Source organism: Molothrus aeneus, chromosome 13, assembly GCF_037042795.1.
Source record: "Molothrus aeneus isolate 106 chromosome 13, BPBGC_Maene_1.0, whole genome shotgun sequence".
Classification (NCBI taxonomy): domain Eukaryota; kingdom Metazoa; phylum Chordata; class Aves; order Passeriformes; family Icteridae; genus Molothrus; species Molothrus aeneus.
Genome location: NC_089658.1, coordinates 11,383,152 through 11,398,208, shown reverse-complemented (window position 1 = coordinate 11,398,208; position 15,057 = coordinate 11,383,152). Strand labels below are relative to the sequence as shown.

The 15,057-nt window shown below is 37.2% G+C and overlaps 1 protein-coding gene across 1 annotated transcript in view; it reads right to left on the bottom strand.

The window, feature by feature from the left end:
• Window positions 1-1,108: 1,108 nt before the first annotated feature.
• EFL1 (elongation factor like GTPase 1) overlaps window positions 1,109-15,057 on the bottom strand; it is a 64,978-nt gene continuing 51,029 nt past the window's right edge. The window contains exons 19-20 of the mRNA XM_066558999.1: window positions 13,322-13,506; window positions 1,109-3,179 (exon numbers count right to left, since the gene is read on the bottom strand). Of these exons, the coding sequence (XP_066415096.1) occupies window positions 2,991-3,179; window positions 13,322-13,506 (374 nt within the window). The 3' untranslated portion in view covers window positions 1,109-2,990. The remainder of the gene's footprint in view (window positions 3,180-13,321; window positions 13,507-15,057) is intronic.

The window sequence follows — 15,057 nt, the reverse complement described above, 5'->3', positions numbered from 1 at the left end:
ATTTTGTACTACCCCACTGAAAAGCCTGTTGCTTACTCCACAGCTACCTTTTTAGATAAACAGTGTGGGCTTTTTCTTCTATTTTAAGAAAGTTATAATCCAGAATTACTGTTTTCATGAAAATATGGCAGAGGGGACAATGAACCATGTAACTGTCATGGAATCATCACCAAAGCCCAGGAGTTTCTTAAGGCTTGTCTCTAACTCTGAGGCCTCTGCTATAACAAAAAAGAAGAGACAAAATATTCCAGGGTAGCTGTTCACACTGGCATAAATCATTCTGAAAGCAGTGATATAACAGTGATTTATTCATTACCTTACTTATTACAGTGTAAAAGAATCATATGAAAAAATCTGGAAAGAGCTCTCCACAGATGGGAAAAAGCCAGCACTGAACTGGCGATGATGAACAATCTGCCTTCCATTTGTAATTCCACCTGAGAAGACGCAGATTTTAGCTGTGCTCAGTGGCCACTTCACAAAAAAAAAATCTTGTAACAGCACTGAATTCCCCTCCTCCTCAGGGGGTAGCAAACCTGTGTGAGCATGTAGGAAATGCAGGGCTTCTGACTGAAGTTTTATTTTTGCTGTCTGGGCAAATTATTATTTATTTACCCTTTTACACCAGCAGCTTTTCTGGGAGAAAAAATGCATCCAGATGTCTCACTGGAGAACAGTGAGACATGTCACTTTGTAAGGGTGAAGGACAAGGCTTTTACAAGGCCATGAAAATGCTAACAGGAAAACACTACTGAATTTTGCTTTTTTTTTTTGGTTCAAATTCCAGAATCAGCAAGTCTTTACAAAGATAGTTTCAGCATAAAGAAGTAAGATGATAATAAAAATATTCCTCTAAAGAATCAGTCAGATGTTATACAGTTGGATCTTTGCTAAAATAGGAAATGAAGGTGGAGGGATGAGGGGAAGAAAGGATAAATTAACGAATAAATCAATCAATAAATGAAGCAAGCTCCTGTAGGAAAACAGCATCTGTTGAAATAGCAAATATCTGTCAAAGAGCCCAAACCACACTATTTCATGGTATCTATTTTTTCCTCCCATTAGTCATGGTTTGCAGGAGTTTTAGAACCATGGAATGACGCAGCTGTAAAAAACCAAAACCTATTCCGTTTATTAATAGATGCTATAAAAATAAATACTAATTTTTATCTTATCTACTTTTGAGTAGATCCAAAGTAGCACAAAACAAATCAAAAAGCACAAAATCACAACAGAGGATATGACTAAGCCACATCAAGTAGATAAGAGCCCAAACTTCAGACACGCTGCTAAATCAAATTGGTATTTACATGTAAATATTTTATCTTGCATGTAAACCATTTGTCTCAACACCAGTAAGATCAGCAAGCCTACACAGACAAGCCATGTTAGCACTGGAAGTGTTTTCCTTCTCAGGGCTGTACTGAAGCAACACATCACAGATACTGCACATTTGAGTAGAAAAACCGGTGAAGAATAACACAATATGAAAAGTCCATACTTTTTATCACTACCCCCAACACACCTATGTATGGTTTAAAATAAGAGGTTCTACACCAAGGGCCAATTTCAAAACACTTTATGAATACCAAAGGACAACGTGCCAACATTACAACAGGTACTAAAACGCCCTCATCCCTGTTTTCATGACTGTCCCTCTGCTATACATGATGCAACAAAAAAACTACACTCTCTTGCCTAGTTTCAACTCTTGGGTTTTCACAGGCAGTCTGGTATGAACAAGAACTGAAATGAATCAGAAGCCATGTGAGAACTCAAATTATGCATTTAAAAAAATGGTGCTGACAAAATTGTCCAGCTCATTCACGTTCTCTCCTCCACGTGCTCTTCTGTTTCTGCTTCCAGAAGGAAGCTAGCAAGAAGCACAGAAAAATTTACACAGCATTCTGAACCAAACTGAAGTTAGAAAGGAGAAAACCTAATAGAAGAAGCAAAACTCTCAGATACCTTCCCTGAAGAATTTAGGTTGATGTGATCAGGGCCAGGAGAAAAGTCACTTGAGCTCCCAATTCGAGTTCTGCTGCCAAGTCACACTGTGGGAGGTTTTAAGCAGACCTGAAAGCTTCTAGTCCCATCTGTAAATGGCACTTGTCTGGCACTAGGTTTAAATATGAAAAAACGTTTCAGACAGATATTTTTGAGGAAGCCCTCTCTAATCAAGAGTGGTGTTTTACTTCCAGAGTTTTAAAGTACAAAGTAATTTACTTCCTGCAAAAAGTATGGGAAGAAAATTGATGGCCAGTTTCTCATTTTTACCGGAGATACTCACTCCCCTCACCTAGTCTGTGGAGGCTGAAATTTTTAAAAAGGTGTGTTCTAAGGATGGAAAACAAGACAAATCTTGCTCAGCTTCTTGCAGTGCTGTATTCCACATATGCTATTTCTGCCCTCTGATTTAAAGATATATTAAAAGATGTAAGATATAAAGATATATTACTGCTTTAAATAACTGCTCACATGAGGAATGGAGTAAAACAAATATTTTAGAAACTCCTAATAGGCTTACATCTACTTACATACGGGTAACTATGAAAGTATGGGTAAGAAACAAATACATTACAGAAATTATTTAAAAAACAGTCAAAACCATTAAAGAGCTAAATTCAGTGCATGGTTTATTTGCAAGAAGCTAGCTAACCAGCTCTTACTGCAACTACATGTGACAAATCAGAAAGAAACAATTTGAATTGGGAGTTCCTAATCCTTGTGACATGATGTTCAACAGGGCATTAAATTTTAAAAATTGAGACCAATTGCAGTGAATACACTTCTATTTTATTTCAATAAATAAACTATTTTCTCTGTACAAAACTTGGAAAGGCTTAAGTTTATTAAAACATAAGCCACAGACAAAGCATGTAAGAAAAATGGTATCAAAGAACAAAGTCCAGATGAAATTTTGCATCTGCTGCATATAAAACACTCCACCCACACTTAGCTGTGCCAGGAGAGAAAGGAGGCAGACACAGCTACTTATTTCTGCTCAGAGTTCTTTGCTTCTCAGCGTGCTCCACGATTTTTTCTTCCACATAGAGCCCCTTTCTCTTTCTCACTGCGTTCATGTACTTGCGGGCCTGGTTCTCCGAGTCTGCCTTCTCCCCAAAGTGCAAATATTCCTCCTCAGTCGTGGGCACCCAGAACGGGTCACTGGCAATGATCTACAAAAGCAAACAAACAAAAAAGAGGGAAGCAGTACAGAAGTTTATTAGCATATTTCAAGTCATCAACTGTTGAAGTAGAGAAACCAAAGTAGAGCAGATCAAGCTGTCTGGAAAGCCTGCAATTAGCTATGGAAGCAGAGAACAAGAGTTAAGACACACTCTGCAGCTCTTGTCCTAAGCCCACAACAACTTTTCGAATTCAGCTGCAATTATCTGCACAAGTTTTTCTAAAAGCAATTTCAACTGCCCATCAGCAAACAGTGCTAAATAATGTACAGAAAATTCTCAACTTTTAAGAGAGAGCTCCTTATTTAGAATATTAACACACAACAATTGCATTAGAATTTTTCAGAACTGAAGATTTCTGCTCATTTCTGTGCCCTATGTTTTCCAATCCCAAGCCCAAGCTGGACAGATGGTTTAAAAATCACTGTTTCTGGGTCTAACATATTTAGCAGACTTGTTCTTACAGCTTTGTAGCCCTTCTCTAAAACAGATTTTAGATCTAACATGATCAGACAACAACTGGACATGCCTTTATTTCCAGTTCATCCTCTATACCCCACACTTGTGGGACTACCATAGAGGGTATTACAGAGAACTCTGTAAATATGAACATTAGGAAGGGATGGAATTGACCATATAGTTGTAGAACCATATGGTTCTACTGCAGATTTCAAAAGTACTAAGTTTTCTTGATTGTAGATTTCCTCACAAGAGGCAGTTACAGGTAATATATTTTTCTAAAAAAACCCAAAGGTAATAATGTAGTAATTTCTTAAACAAAATCCTCATGGAAAAAGCAGTCCAGACAAGTATTAGTTACTGCAAGAATCACAATAGTTGTAACAACTGAGCACATTACTCTATAATAATTTCTGAAATATTAGCACTAGCACTAACAACTGACAAGGAGAGAACAAATTTTCCTACGTTACCAATTTTAGCTTAATGCTCAAAGCCTTTTCTACCATTGCAAACTTCTTCTTCTGACAAATCCTTTCAATTGCCATATGGTACTTCAACCTAAGCAAAATAACCTAAAGCTCAGGTTACACAAACAAACAAGAAGAGGAATTAAAAAATGATGACTGAAGATGGATGATTTTCCCCAGAAACATCAACAATTGTGGAGTCCTAATTTAATACCTCATGTTAAATAAAACTCCCAACACAACCACACAAATTACACTTTATGGGGAGTTAGGAGAATGACTGTGGCAGCCTAATTTGTACTAAGCAATACTGTAGGTTCAGTCTTGCAAAAATGGGATGTAAAGCTAAACCAACAGAAACAGTTCTAGTTTGCCACAGTTAGGCACATGCACAGACTAAATTAAGTGGGTATTACTCGTGCTGAAAGTGACAGCCAATCTCAATTATTTACATGGGAAATGACTATGCACAGGGTTGTCTGGCTGAAAACCAAAAGCAAGCAGAGCTCAGAAATAAACAGTCTGAAACTCAGCTTTCCAAATTTTTCTGTGTTTATTTTTCACCATAAACGTAAGGACTGTCTAACCACAGAAGAATCTGCTTGAGTCATACCCACTCTGATGTCTTGCACAGGGCCTTCTAACCAATGCATACAAACTTAGAGGTAATTCCTTGACAGCTTACATCTATAAAAAAAGAATGGTCCCCCCTCTATAAGAGTTTGAAAGTTTCACCATTACTTTATGCACTAAACATACAGAGAAAGGGCAGTGGAGATTGCATGCAGACTTGTGCTCATCCTGAACATCTTATTGATGTAAAGCTACAAGGGATGTCCCCTTTCATGATCTGCGTAGAGAACTGAACAAACAAAAATTTCCAAGTCTAAGAACACATGAAGAAGAAAAGGTGATTGATGCTCAATGGATTTGCTTCAGACTGTACTACAGAGGGAGGTTCTACAGCTACAAACTGCTAAGTTAAAGACTGTTAGTATGCCCTTTGATGATTTACCTGGCAAGAAATGAAACACACAGAAATTATGCCCAGAGAGAAGCAGTGAGACAGCAGATCTCGAAGAATGAATGTAACAGAGGAATCCAAAAGTATACAAAATTGAACTTACAGATCTAATCTACCCATAAATATTTAGATACTGTAGTGATGGATGTTTAAGAAAATCCCCAGGTTTGACAGACTGGCTCTTTCAATAATTGATGAAAGACTTGCCCTACTGAAGTTTTGCACTGGATATTTCTTCCACTGACAAGAATTCTTTATGCTTCAACAGGTCTAAGGGAAGTCAGCATAACAGCAGGTTTAAATGTACTATTCAGTATTTATTAGCCAGCAAGGGTAAAGCTATTTCAGCCCAGGGTTACAGAATCCTGAGTGAACCTTGTACTGCTACATGATGCAGAGCAGTGCAGTAAAGAGGTTAATTAGGTTTCAAAGAACTACCTCAGGAGTAGCTTGGCTTATCAACCTGTCTAAATAATTCAGCCACTACACACTGCTTCTAGAGCAAGATCTGGTGGCATCAGAAAATTTCTGTTAGAGGACTACACCTACCTAAATGGTGCAAATACACTATAAAAGATGAAATAATCAGCAGATGTGTTACCATGCCATGGTAAGCAATGGGAAAGAGGAACCTAGGCCATCATCTTTAAGAAGTCACTGTAATCCTTTTATGACACACAGGGTTGTTACTGACACAGTGACCCAAACAAAAAAGTAGGAAGTTTTTCTTTTTTGAAAGTTCTGATTTTGTGAGTGAAGGCAAAGGCACAAACCAGACTGTTCCTCTTTATTCATATCACATTAATGCATCAAGGCAAATGTTCACAGCAGGTGGAATCCATCATTCCCCTGCTCTGTTAATACAGTGCAAGCATGCAAAAGGAGAACAGTCCCAAAGCATTGTCATCAATTTCCTTACAATGGGAACTGTCAGAATGGTGGGTCTGGGTTTCCTGGAATCAGAGCTAAGAAGCTTTTTAGGTCCTGAGCTATTGTTTGTATTCATGGGAACCACACAGGGATGGTTCTGGAATTTGTAACAGGAATTGAGTTTTTGTCTGGATGAAGCCTTCAGTGATGAATTAGATTCTAAATGGACCATTCCTTCTGGAATATGGTATAGTAATTTCACAGAGGTCATTTACTTTGGATCCTGAAAAATCCACAGGCTTAAAGCAGGACAGACATCCAGAAACATTATTTATTCTATGTTGCATGCCACTTTTAATTTAAAAGTATTTAAATGTTTCCATATACTACTTTTTTCAATACAAAACTAAAACATATAGCCTGACTCCCCTTAAAATCAGAAATGTGACAGCATCTTGACAACACTTTTACAAAAAGCTACATTCCTCAACAAAACCTTCAATCAAAAGAGAACTGGACATTCAAAATACTATGCCTTGCCTTAAAGATGAAAAATCTTGAAGGGACTGAAGCAATTCAGTCAACCTTCTATCAGAGGTCTGCCTCTCTCTCTCTGCCAGTGTATTGTGTGCCTGGGAACCACTGAGCAGGGAGGAAAAGAAAATGATCACAGCCAAACCTTATGTCCCAAGTTTAACAGACAGAAGATGTCAAGAGGCACTAACATTAGGAATAAGAATCTTTAAAACCAATGACATTATGGTATTGTTAGTATTATGATAAAGTACATTTACAAATACCACCATACTGTGCATGACTTGATAACTGGAAAATTCAGCACACCTTTTCTCCAGGAATTTTTCTAGGACTTGGGAATTTTTCTTTTTAACAGCATGAACTAGCCAGTGGCCTGTGCTTATTTATTACTCAACATCAGAATTGTCTGACAGGGACAACATCAGCCTTAACTGCAAACAGCCCAGCAAATACACAACTACTCCTCCAAGTGTACACAACAAAGTCCTTCCTCCTTAACACAACCAAGTATTTCTACACATCTGCAAGGCTATTCTGACATTTATTTTAAGAAGTGAACTATAAATCAACATCCGTGCAGTGGATCACTGGACCAGCATTTATTCTATTAGAAAACAAGCATTTTCCCTAAATGAGCCCTTATAAAATGCAACACAGGAAAATGAATCAATGCACAGCAGCTGATACAGTTCTTAAATCTGTTATTGCAAACACAATGCCTAAGTGATGGAAATGTTCCTATTAAAGGAGCATTGAAATTAAGGAACATTTTAAATAATCTCCACTAATTTATTTTCTAGAAGCCTTGAGTGATATACTTTGTTTAAAGTATGACTATAAGCACACCTGTAGAATTCCATCATGCTTTAAAGAAAAATAAAAACTCCCAGTCAAATACATGAAGTGTGTCCCATCACTCACTCCAGGTATAAATAAAACTATTTATAATGTAGTCAGCTGGGATTCGGTATTTCAAAAGAAGTGAATAGATTACTTGAAATATTGTAAGCAAAGTTCTTCTCTTTAGAAGAAGAAACCATTCTAAAGCAAGATGTTTCATTAAATGTAACAACTATTCAAACCAACACACCCAAACAATGAAGTCTCCTAAGACTTGTTTAGTAAGAGCATGCAGAGTAGCACAGGCAAAACAGATGTCACTCTCTTTTAGCTTAACAACACCACATTAATTATTCAAGTTATAAATGCTTGTATCTCTATGAGAGACATAATCTGAATACCTGTAATAATAATCAATAGAAATAGAAATACTGTGAGCATACTATGTCAATACTGATAAATGATAGAGTGTGTACTAATCCTGCAAATGATTATATAAGCTAATCAAGCTTTTCAGTAAGACATGAGTTGGAGCAGACCACTTGCAATTCAAGAGGACTTGGAATTTTAAGGCTTAATTTGAGGATGATTTATTATTTGCATTTCAGTGTCACCCAGATGGCTCCAATAGTGATGCTGGTCCCATTGTCTAGTGTATTTTACAAAATGATGGTAAGAAACAGTTTCTGCCTAAGGCAGCCTAATTAAGCAAAACAAGGTTGAGAGAAGCACCAGAAGCAAACAGAAGGATCTGCCTAGTTCATCCAAAAGGTCAGGCAGATTTGGGAACACAGCCATGCTCCTGGTAGCATTTCCCCTACTGGTCCTTACTGTCTGATGAAGACAGAAAATTTCTTTTTAGCCAAATAGCATCAATGTGGAAAATGCCTTAGCTGGCCATGAATAGAAAGAGCAATCTTACACTGTCTGATGGAGATTTTAAGTCCAAGTAACATTATGGCCTTTGTGAACTGCTCAGTAAGAAATCCCAAGAAACACTAAATTCAGTGTGACTGGGCACAGCAGCCATCAGCAAGCCAGGAAAAACATTATGCCAGAAGTTATTTCTTGTCTTCAAAAACAAAAGTCAAAATAATATTATGCAAAATTTCAAAGATGATATGGGCTCCAGTGGATCAGAATCCTTTCTACCTTTGAAAATTTGATGGCAGGAAGGTATTTCAGGAGCATTTTACAGTTCAAGTGGTGTCCATCACCTAGCAATGACAATGAAATAGACACAGACTATGCAACTGAGAAAGGTACAGCTGATATGCATGTCTGACATGTCTGAAGGAGCCCTGAGAAACAAAGAATACAGAGGTGTATGTGAACAGTTACCTACTGTTTTTCAAGGAAACCATATGTAATATGTTGGGTAATGCTGCACAAGTGGTTTTGCACAAACAAATTCAAGGCCACTTGGGTACTGGCACTGTGCTTCCAGAACAGAGAATACCTTACATGAGTGTACTGCCTGTGTGGATACTCTGCAAATAAAAGAAGTATCCAAAACTGTCCCATAATTCAGAGCTTCCACTCACAATATAATGGGGACTGCCAAGGCCTGAAAATGCCTGGTTAGATACAAGAACTCCCCTTCCAAGAAATATTGTTATAATGAACATTTACACAATAAGTTATAAAATAAACTCATACAAGTTTATTTTGGCTCAAGAGCATCATCCTTGTTTGTGTCTCAAACAGTGACAGTTAAACTTTACTCTAGACTTCAGCCAGGAGCTGTTAATAGGAATTTGGTAACTGGAAATAAAAAAAGGAGATGTGTGGCTCTACTGCTGCATTTTTTCCTATTACTTAAGAAACATGTATTGAGAAAGAGAATTAAAGCCACACCCCTACCACTCTTATTTACTGTTTCAATTAGCTTCAGATGTTCCTGCCAAAACAATGAGCTTTTTATATTTGAAAGGTTCCAGGTTACTCCTCGAATTCATTTATGTGCTCAAACTGTCACTGGTGCAATAATGTATGTAAAATTACAGTTCAAGCCTAGAATAGATTCTCTCTCATTACCTCACCCTGCTTCCTGTTTAACACAAGCCTAACAATCTCATCCAGCAACTTCTATATTAAGCCCCATCTTTGGAGCTGTAAAATGACTTACAATTTGAAAGGCATGAATTAAAATTCAGAATATAAAACTTCCACATTCAGAAGTCTCATATTCCTAGCAATTATTACACACAGCCCTTCTCTTACCTTTCTCCAGAGCCCTGAGGCACGTTCTAGGCACTATTCTACTTAGAAGGGACAATGACAAAGAATTCTGATTAAATGTGTTTACAGCTCACTCATGCCCCCTCAAGAAGAAAAGTATGTTTAATAGTTAATCTTCATGCAATTGAAAAGATCTGATTTAACAGGAATACTATACATTTCACAACTTTACAACTAGTAGATGTCTTTGACAATTCTTGCTGAAAATTCCATCAGCATCTGAACAGAGCCACATGCATTTCTTTTTGCTTTTAACAAAGATTTCCCAAATGGGATGAGAATTCCATTATTCTAAGGATTCTGTAATCACAAATACCTTCTTGTTCAAAACCCTATGATTAAGATAAAATTTCATGACTGAGTAAAAGATTTAACTGCAAAGATATGAGAACAAAAGTAACAGGCTTAAACAAAAACATACTAACTAACTGAAGGTTATTATTAATCCAAAGTTCAAAAAAATACAACTAGTTCATAATTATCCTAAAGTTAAATATTTTAAACTAACAATTAAATACCAAAGTTTATACTGAAATCAAAGAAAGTACTGCCAAGTAAACCCAACTCACCTAACATTTGCCTAACTTTAAACATCAGTTTTTTTAAGCTGGGACTAAACTGAAAGCTCCCATTAATGGTTCCTTGATGCTGTCCTTTACAGGCAGGAATGAATTGTATAAGCATGCCAGAAGAAATTAATAAAAGAGGAGTATCTGACAAGACAGACCTCGATATATGTATTGCTCCATCCCTTGGGGCTGGAGCAATCCCAACTACACAAAATCCATTCATTAACTGAATTTTTTAAAAAAAGGGCAATATCATTTCTACAGAGACCAAAATGGCTTTATTTAAATGTAGGCTCTATCACTGACTTTCCTGTATTCAGAGTCTACAAATCATGGCAAGGAAATATAGTAAAAGAGTGAGCTCAAACCTCAGTTCTTTAAACATAGTCTATGCATGTGATTTCCATGGGACAAAGTGTTTGGAAGCTTAAAAATCCTCCAAACTGTCTATTCCCCTTTGTGTAAAACACGGTTAACAACACACTAGAAGGAATTTGTGTGACAAATACATGTCCCAGGTACTCAGCTAATGAGCTGAGCACACTGAGAAACAGCAGCAGCACAGAGTTCATTCAGAATGCCACGGAAGGGTTTGGAGAGTGTGCAATTAAAGCAGCAGCCACACTCTCAGTAACACAGTTTTAACACTAAGGAAAAACCAGCTTAAGAGTACACAAAGTTCACATCATCTTATCTTACACAATGATGCATTAAATAGTAGGGATTCAAATAAAATGCTGGAGTTTGTCATGTAGATACACATACCATAATTCATCAGTAAAGTAATAATGTCAAAGTCATGCCCAACACCTGATGCAACTTGGTGCAGAATTCAAAGAGAGGAAGAAACAGGAGCTGAGATACAAATAGTTTCTCATGGCTTCTCTGTCATGCTAATACTAGAGATTTTGCAAATTGTATTTATTTAGAAATTGTCTTGATAGTGTAAGAGTAACATGCACTCCTTCTGCCATCCCTGCACAGAGATAACATTACCAGTAGCTTAGTAAAAGGCTTATTTTATCACAAAAATATGTGAGCATGGCTTTCATGGAGACAAAAAGCCCAATCCTCCCTCACTGACAGATTCCCCAGGTGGCAAGGTGACTGCTTACACAGTAATTTTCCTACTACCAATGCATTTAACATACTAGATGCAATTATAATCTCTCTCAGAGGTCAGTTTTAGAATATGTTGCCAGTTGTTCAAATCCCTCTGTCCTATGAATATCTATAATCATGTGTGAATATTTTTTAATGTGAAATTCGTAACCTCTGAGAGTGAATGCACCCACCAAGGCTTGGGGATAGAAGGGGAGGCCTGAGAGCCACAGGGTTGGTTCATGTTTTTGCTCAGTGCTGGAGCACAGGAGCTACAAATCCTAAAGGAACTGGCACAGAACAATGGTTAGATGGAATTGAGTCCTACTGGCTGATATTCCTCCAGGGCACTGATGTCAGAGGTTCACACAAAAGACCACTAAAGCCACAAAACCTCACCAGCTGCACTTCAGAGGAGACCATGCAGAACTGACAAGATTACTATACACAGTACAGCCAACACTCACTGGTTTGAGGTACCTGATCTGAACTGGCTCTAACCAAAACCTCTATACTTAAAAGATGCAGATTATCTATTTTGTTGTGTGTACACCATGTGTGAAGGGTCTTTTTTTTTCCTTTCTGCATTCTGTGCAGCTGTTTTTCCTTTTGTGGTTCTATGTGAAGGTGGACTTAGTTACAAGAGGAGACTAAATAAGTGAATATAAAGGAGAAGAGCCAAGTCCTTGGTGCCTGCACTTACTAACACCACTAAGGCACCACTGCCAAGCAAGACATAATGTGCTTTTCCAAGAGAACTGTTTCAAGTACTCTTCCCAACTCTTTTGCTAGCATGTGGCCAGTTTGCAGTTTTCCATTATCATCCACATCAAATTTCTGACACAGTTACCACAGTTACTAACAAAGAAATACAGTCAGAGGAGTATTTTACAGATAGGGGGACAACTTAGCTGTGGATGAAGAATCCACACCATGTGAAAAAGCAGCACATACTTCAGAGAAACATTGGTAAGCAGCCCATAGCTGGTAACTGAGTGTCACTGACCTCAAAATCTACAGTTGGTTATACTCAGAGACTTGACATTTCAGGTGACAAAATAAAGGATCAAACAAACAAAGATTTTTTTCATCCATTTACAAAAGATTCCATTATTTTCTAACACCAAATAAAGGAAGGCTTGACCAAAACCAACAAACAAACACCCCCAACCAAGCCCAGAAAAAACCTAGACTTTGAAGTTATTTTAAAAATTTAAGGTGAAAAGTTTATACCCACTGACTTTTGCCCTTGAAGCCATTTTTAGCTTTTTCAGTAGAGTCTTCTGAGGAGCCTGACAATGCAGGTATGTTTGTCTTGAACCAGGAGCTCTGATTTACAGCCTTTTATTTTTCCTCCTGAATATCTACTCTCCACATCATAGAAATAAACTACACTGCACTTTGAGCTGATGACACTCCTCACCAGTTTTCCCATTTGATTTACACCTTCACATTCAACTCTTCATTTCTTTAAGTGACAGGGATGACCAAAAGGAATGATTTTGAGGGCACCACTACATATTTAATTTTGAAAGAATGAAATCTATTCTATTTGTCTTTTAAGTGTGAAAATTTATGTTGTCTTGGAATATGGAAGGTGCCAGCTAGACCTTAACAGGTTAACTTTCATGTGCATTAGATGTGCTGGTACATTTATTTTCTGTTCGTGGTAGGTTGGGGCTGTTTTGTGGTTTTGGTTTTTTTCCCATTCCCCAAACAAGTTTACCAGAGAACTCATGAAAAAGGGCACATAAATACAGGAAAACACATCTATAAAGAAACAGTTTCATTTATGAAAGACTTACTTGCTATTGAAATAAAAATACCATCTAAACAAAATATAAATACATTTCTGAACAGCATATCTACAAAAAGAAATCATATAAGGCTTTTTTCCTCATTTCAAAAAGCAATTAATCGAATGCCTTGACCAAAACTTAACCTTTTCTGCTTATTATTCCAGTCTGCCACATCTACAGGAAATAGATCACCAAAACAGATGGAATGAATAGATATTTTTACCTCCCAGTGGCTGAACACCAGCTGTGGACTGGCCAGGCCACTGGTTCTCTTCCTGATTTCATCAGCAAAGCCAAAGCTTTCTGCTACTGGCAGGACTGCCTTAATAATAAACACATCCGTGCCCTCCTTCATCTCCTCCTGCAGCACTCTGCCTTCCCTTTTGGACAGCACAGCATACACACGACCTGCAGAGACACAACTCTCATCAGCCCACCAACAGATTCACATCCTGAATACACCATCAACAGAAATACATCAATGCTTGTTCAGGAAGGGTCAGCTTGAAGTAAAATGCATAACTTTTTTTTGGCTAAAACTTTTTTGTAAGTCAATTAAATGGACACACTAAATTCAAACAACATATTCTGATATACAATGTGCAAAACCATCTGAGTAACATCTAATACATTGTTACTGCTGGATGAATCCATCTATGTCCATTTCATACAATCATATGACAGTTTTATAAAAGCACTTTGCCAGATTATGTGCCTAACTTGCTTTTTTTCTTATAACCAAATATTTGAGAATCATTACTGAGAAGTATTATTGTGTTTCAGGAATTGTATCTAAGCTACTGGTAGAAATTTGCTTGGATCACCATATCCCTACATGGTACTTGTCCCAGATAGTGCAGAGCTATTCCAACCACAAAAAAAATAGTTTATCTGAAATACTACATGTTTATTATGTTTAATGAGTTCAACTGGTTTGTTAATAAATTCAGTCTTAAGTTAGTCATGGATAATTTAAATTTTCTTTCCCAAGTTAATATTCAATCTATTGAAATACTGTGTGTATGTCATGAAAATAGCTGTGAAAATGCCCATGTTTGACTTCATAGTAGGTATCATGTTTTTGAAAGTATTTTACAGACAAAAACTAACAAATACCTTTGTGTTGATCAAGATAGTAAGCACAGAAGAAAAACACTTAAAAACACTGTGTCCTTCTCTCCCTGCTCCTCTCCTCAGGTTCAGTTTGAGTTATTGACTGATGGAAAAAGTTTTATATTCTGAGAACACAGAAGACTTCACTTTTGCAGAAGTGACCATCTTAGAAAGAAGCAGGTCAATATGGAGATATATTAAACTTCCCAGGGTATCAATGTATGGAATGCCAAAGGAAAGAATAAAGACACAAAAGCCAGTGGCTGACACATGTCAACTGCCAAGCCTGACTGCACTGAAGGGCTGCTTTTCACTCCTCCTAATGAGGATGCAATTTATTAGCTGAAGTTTCCACAATAAATATTAAACCCATGAATTTGTAATGAACTAAGTGCATGTCCATGGCTATTACAACACAATTCACGTTCATTAGACTGTACTAATTCGTTTGCATGTCTGAGTCCTAAATTGCACTCATTAAATATATATATATATATATATATATATATACATTAAAAAGCCATGCTTCCATTTGGGTTTATGGCACAATAGATGAGCCAATGCATGTTTATTACTTCAGTGTAAACAATCATGCCTGGGTACTGAGTAGTTTGGAAAATGGCAATTTATACAGTGTTTCTGAGGTTTAAAAATTGGTACCTTGCTTATAATAGCTTGATACAGAGACTCAGAAGCAATGTGCCAAAGTGCTTCTGGAACAGCAACATGGACCAATACACAGTCCAGTTTTGACAGCTATTAGTAATTCTTACACATTAGAAAAGAGTTTGAAATGCCAAAGTTCCCTGCCATAGTAGGGGATGTTTAGGGTAATGTGCCCATAAG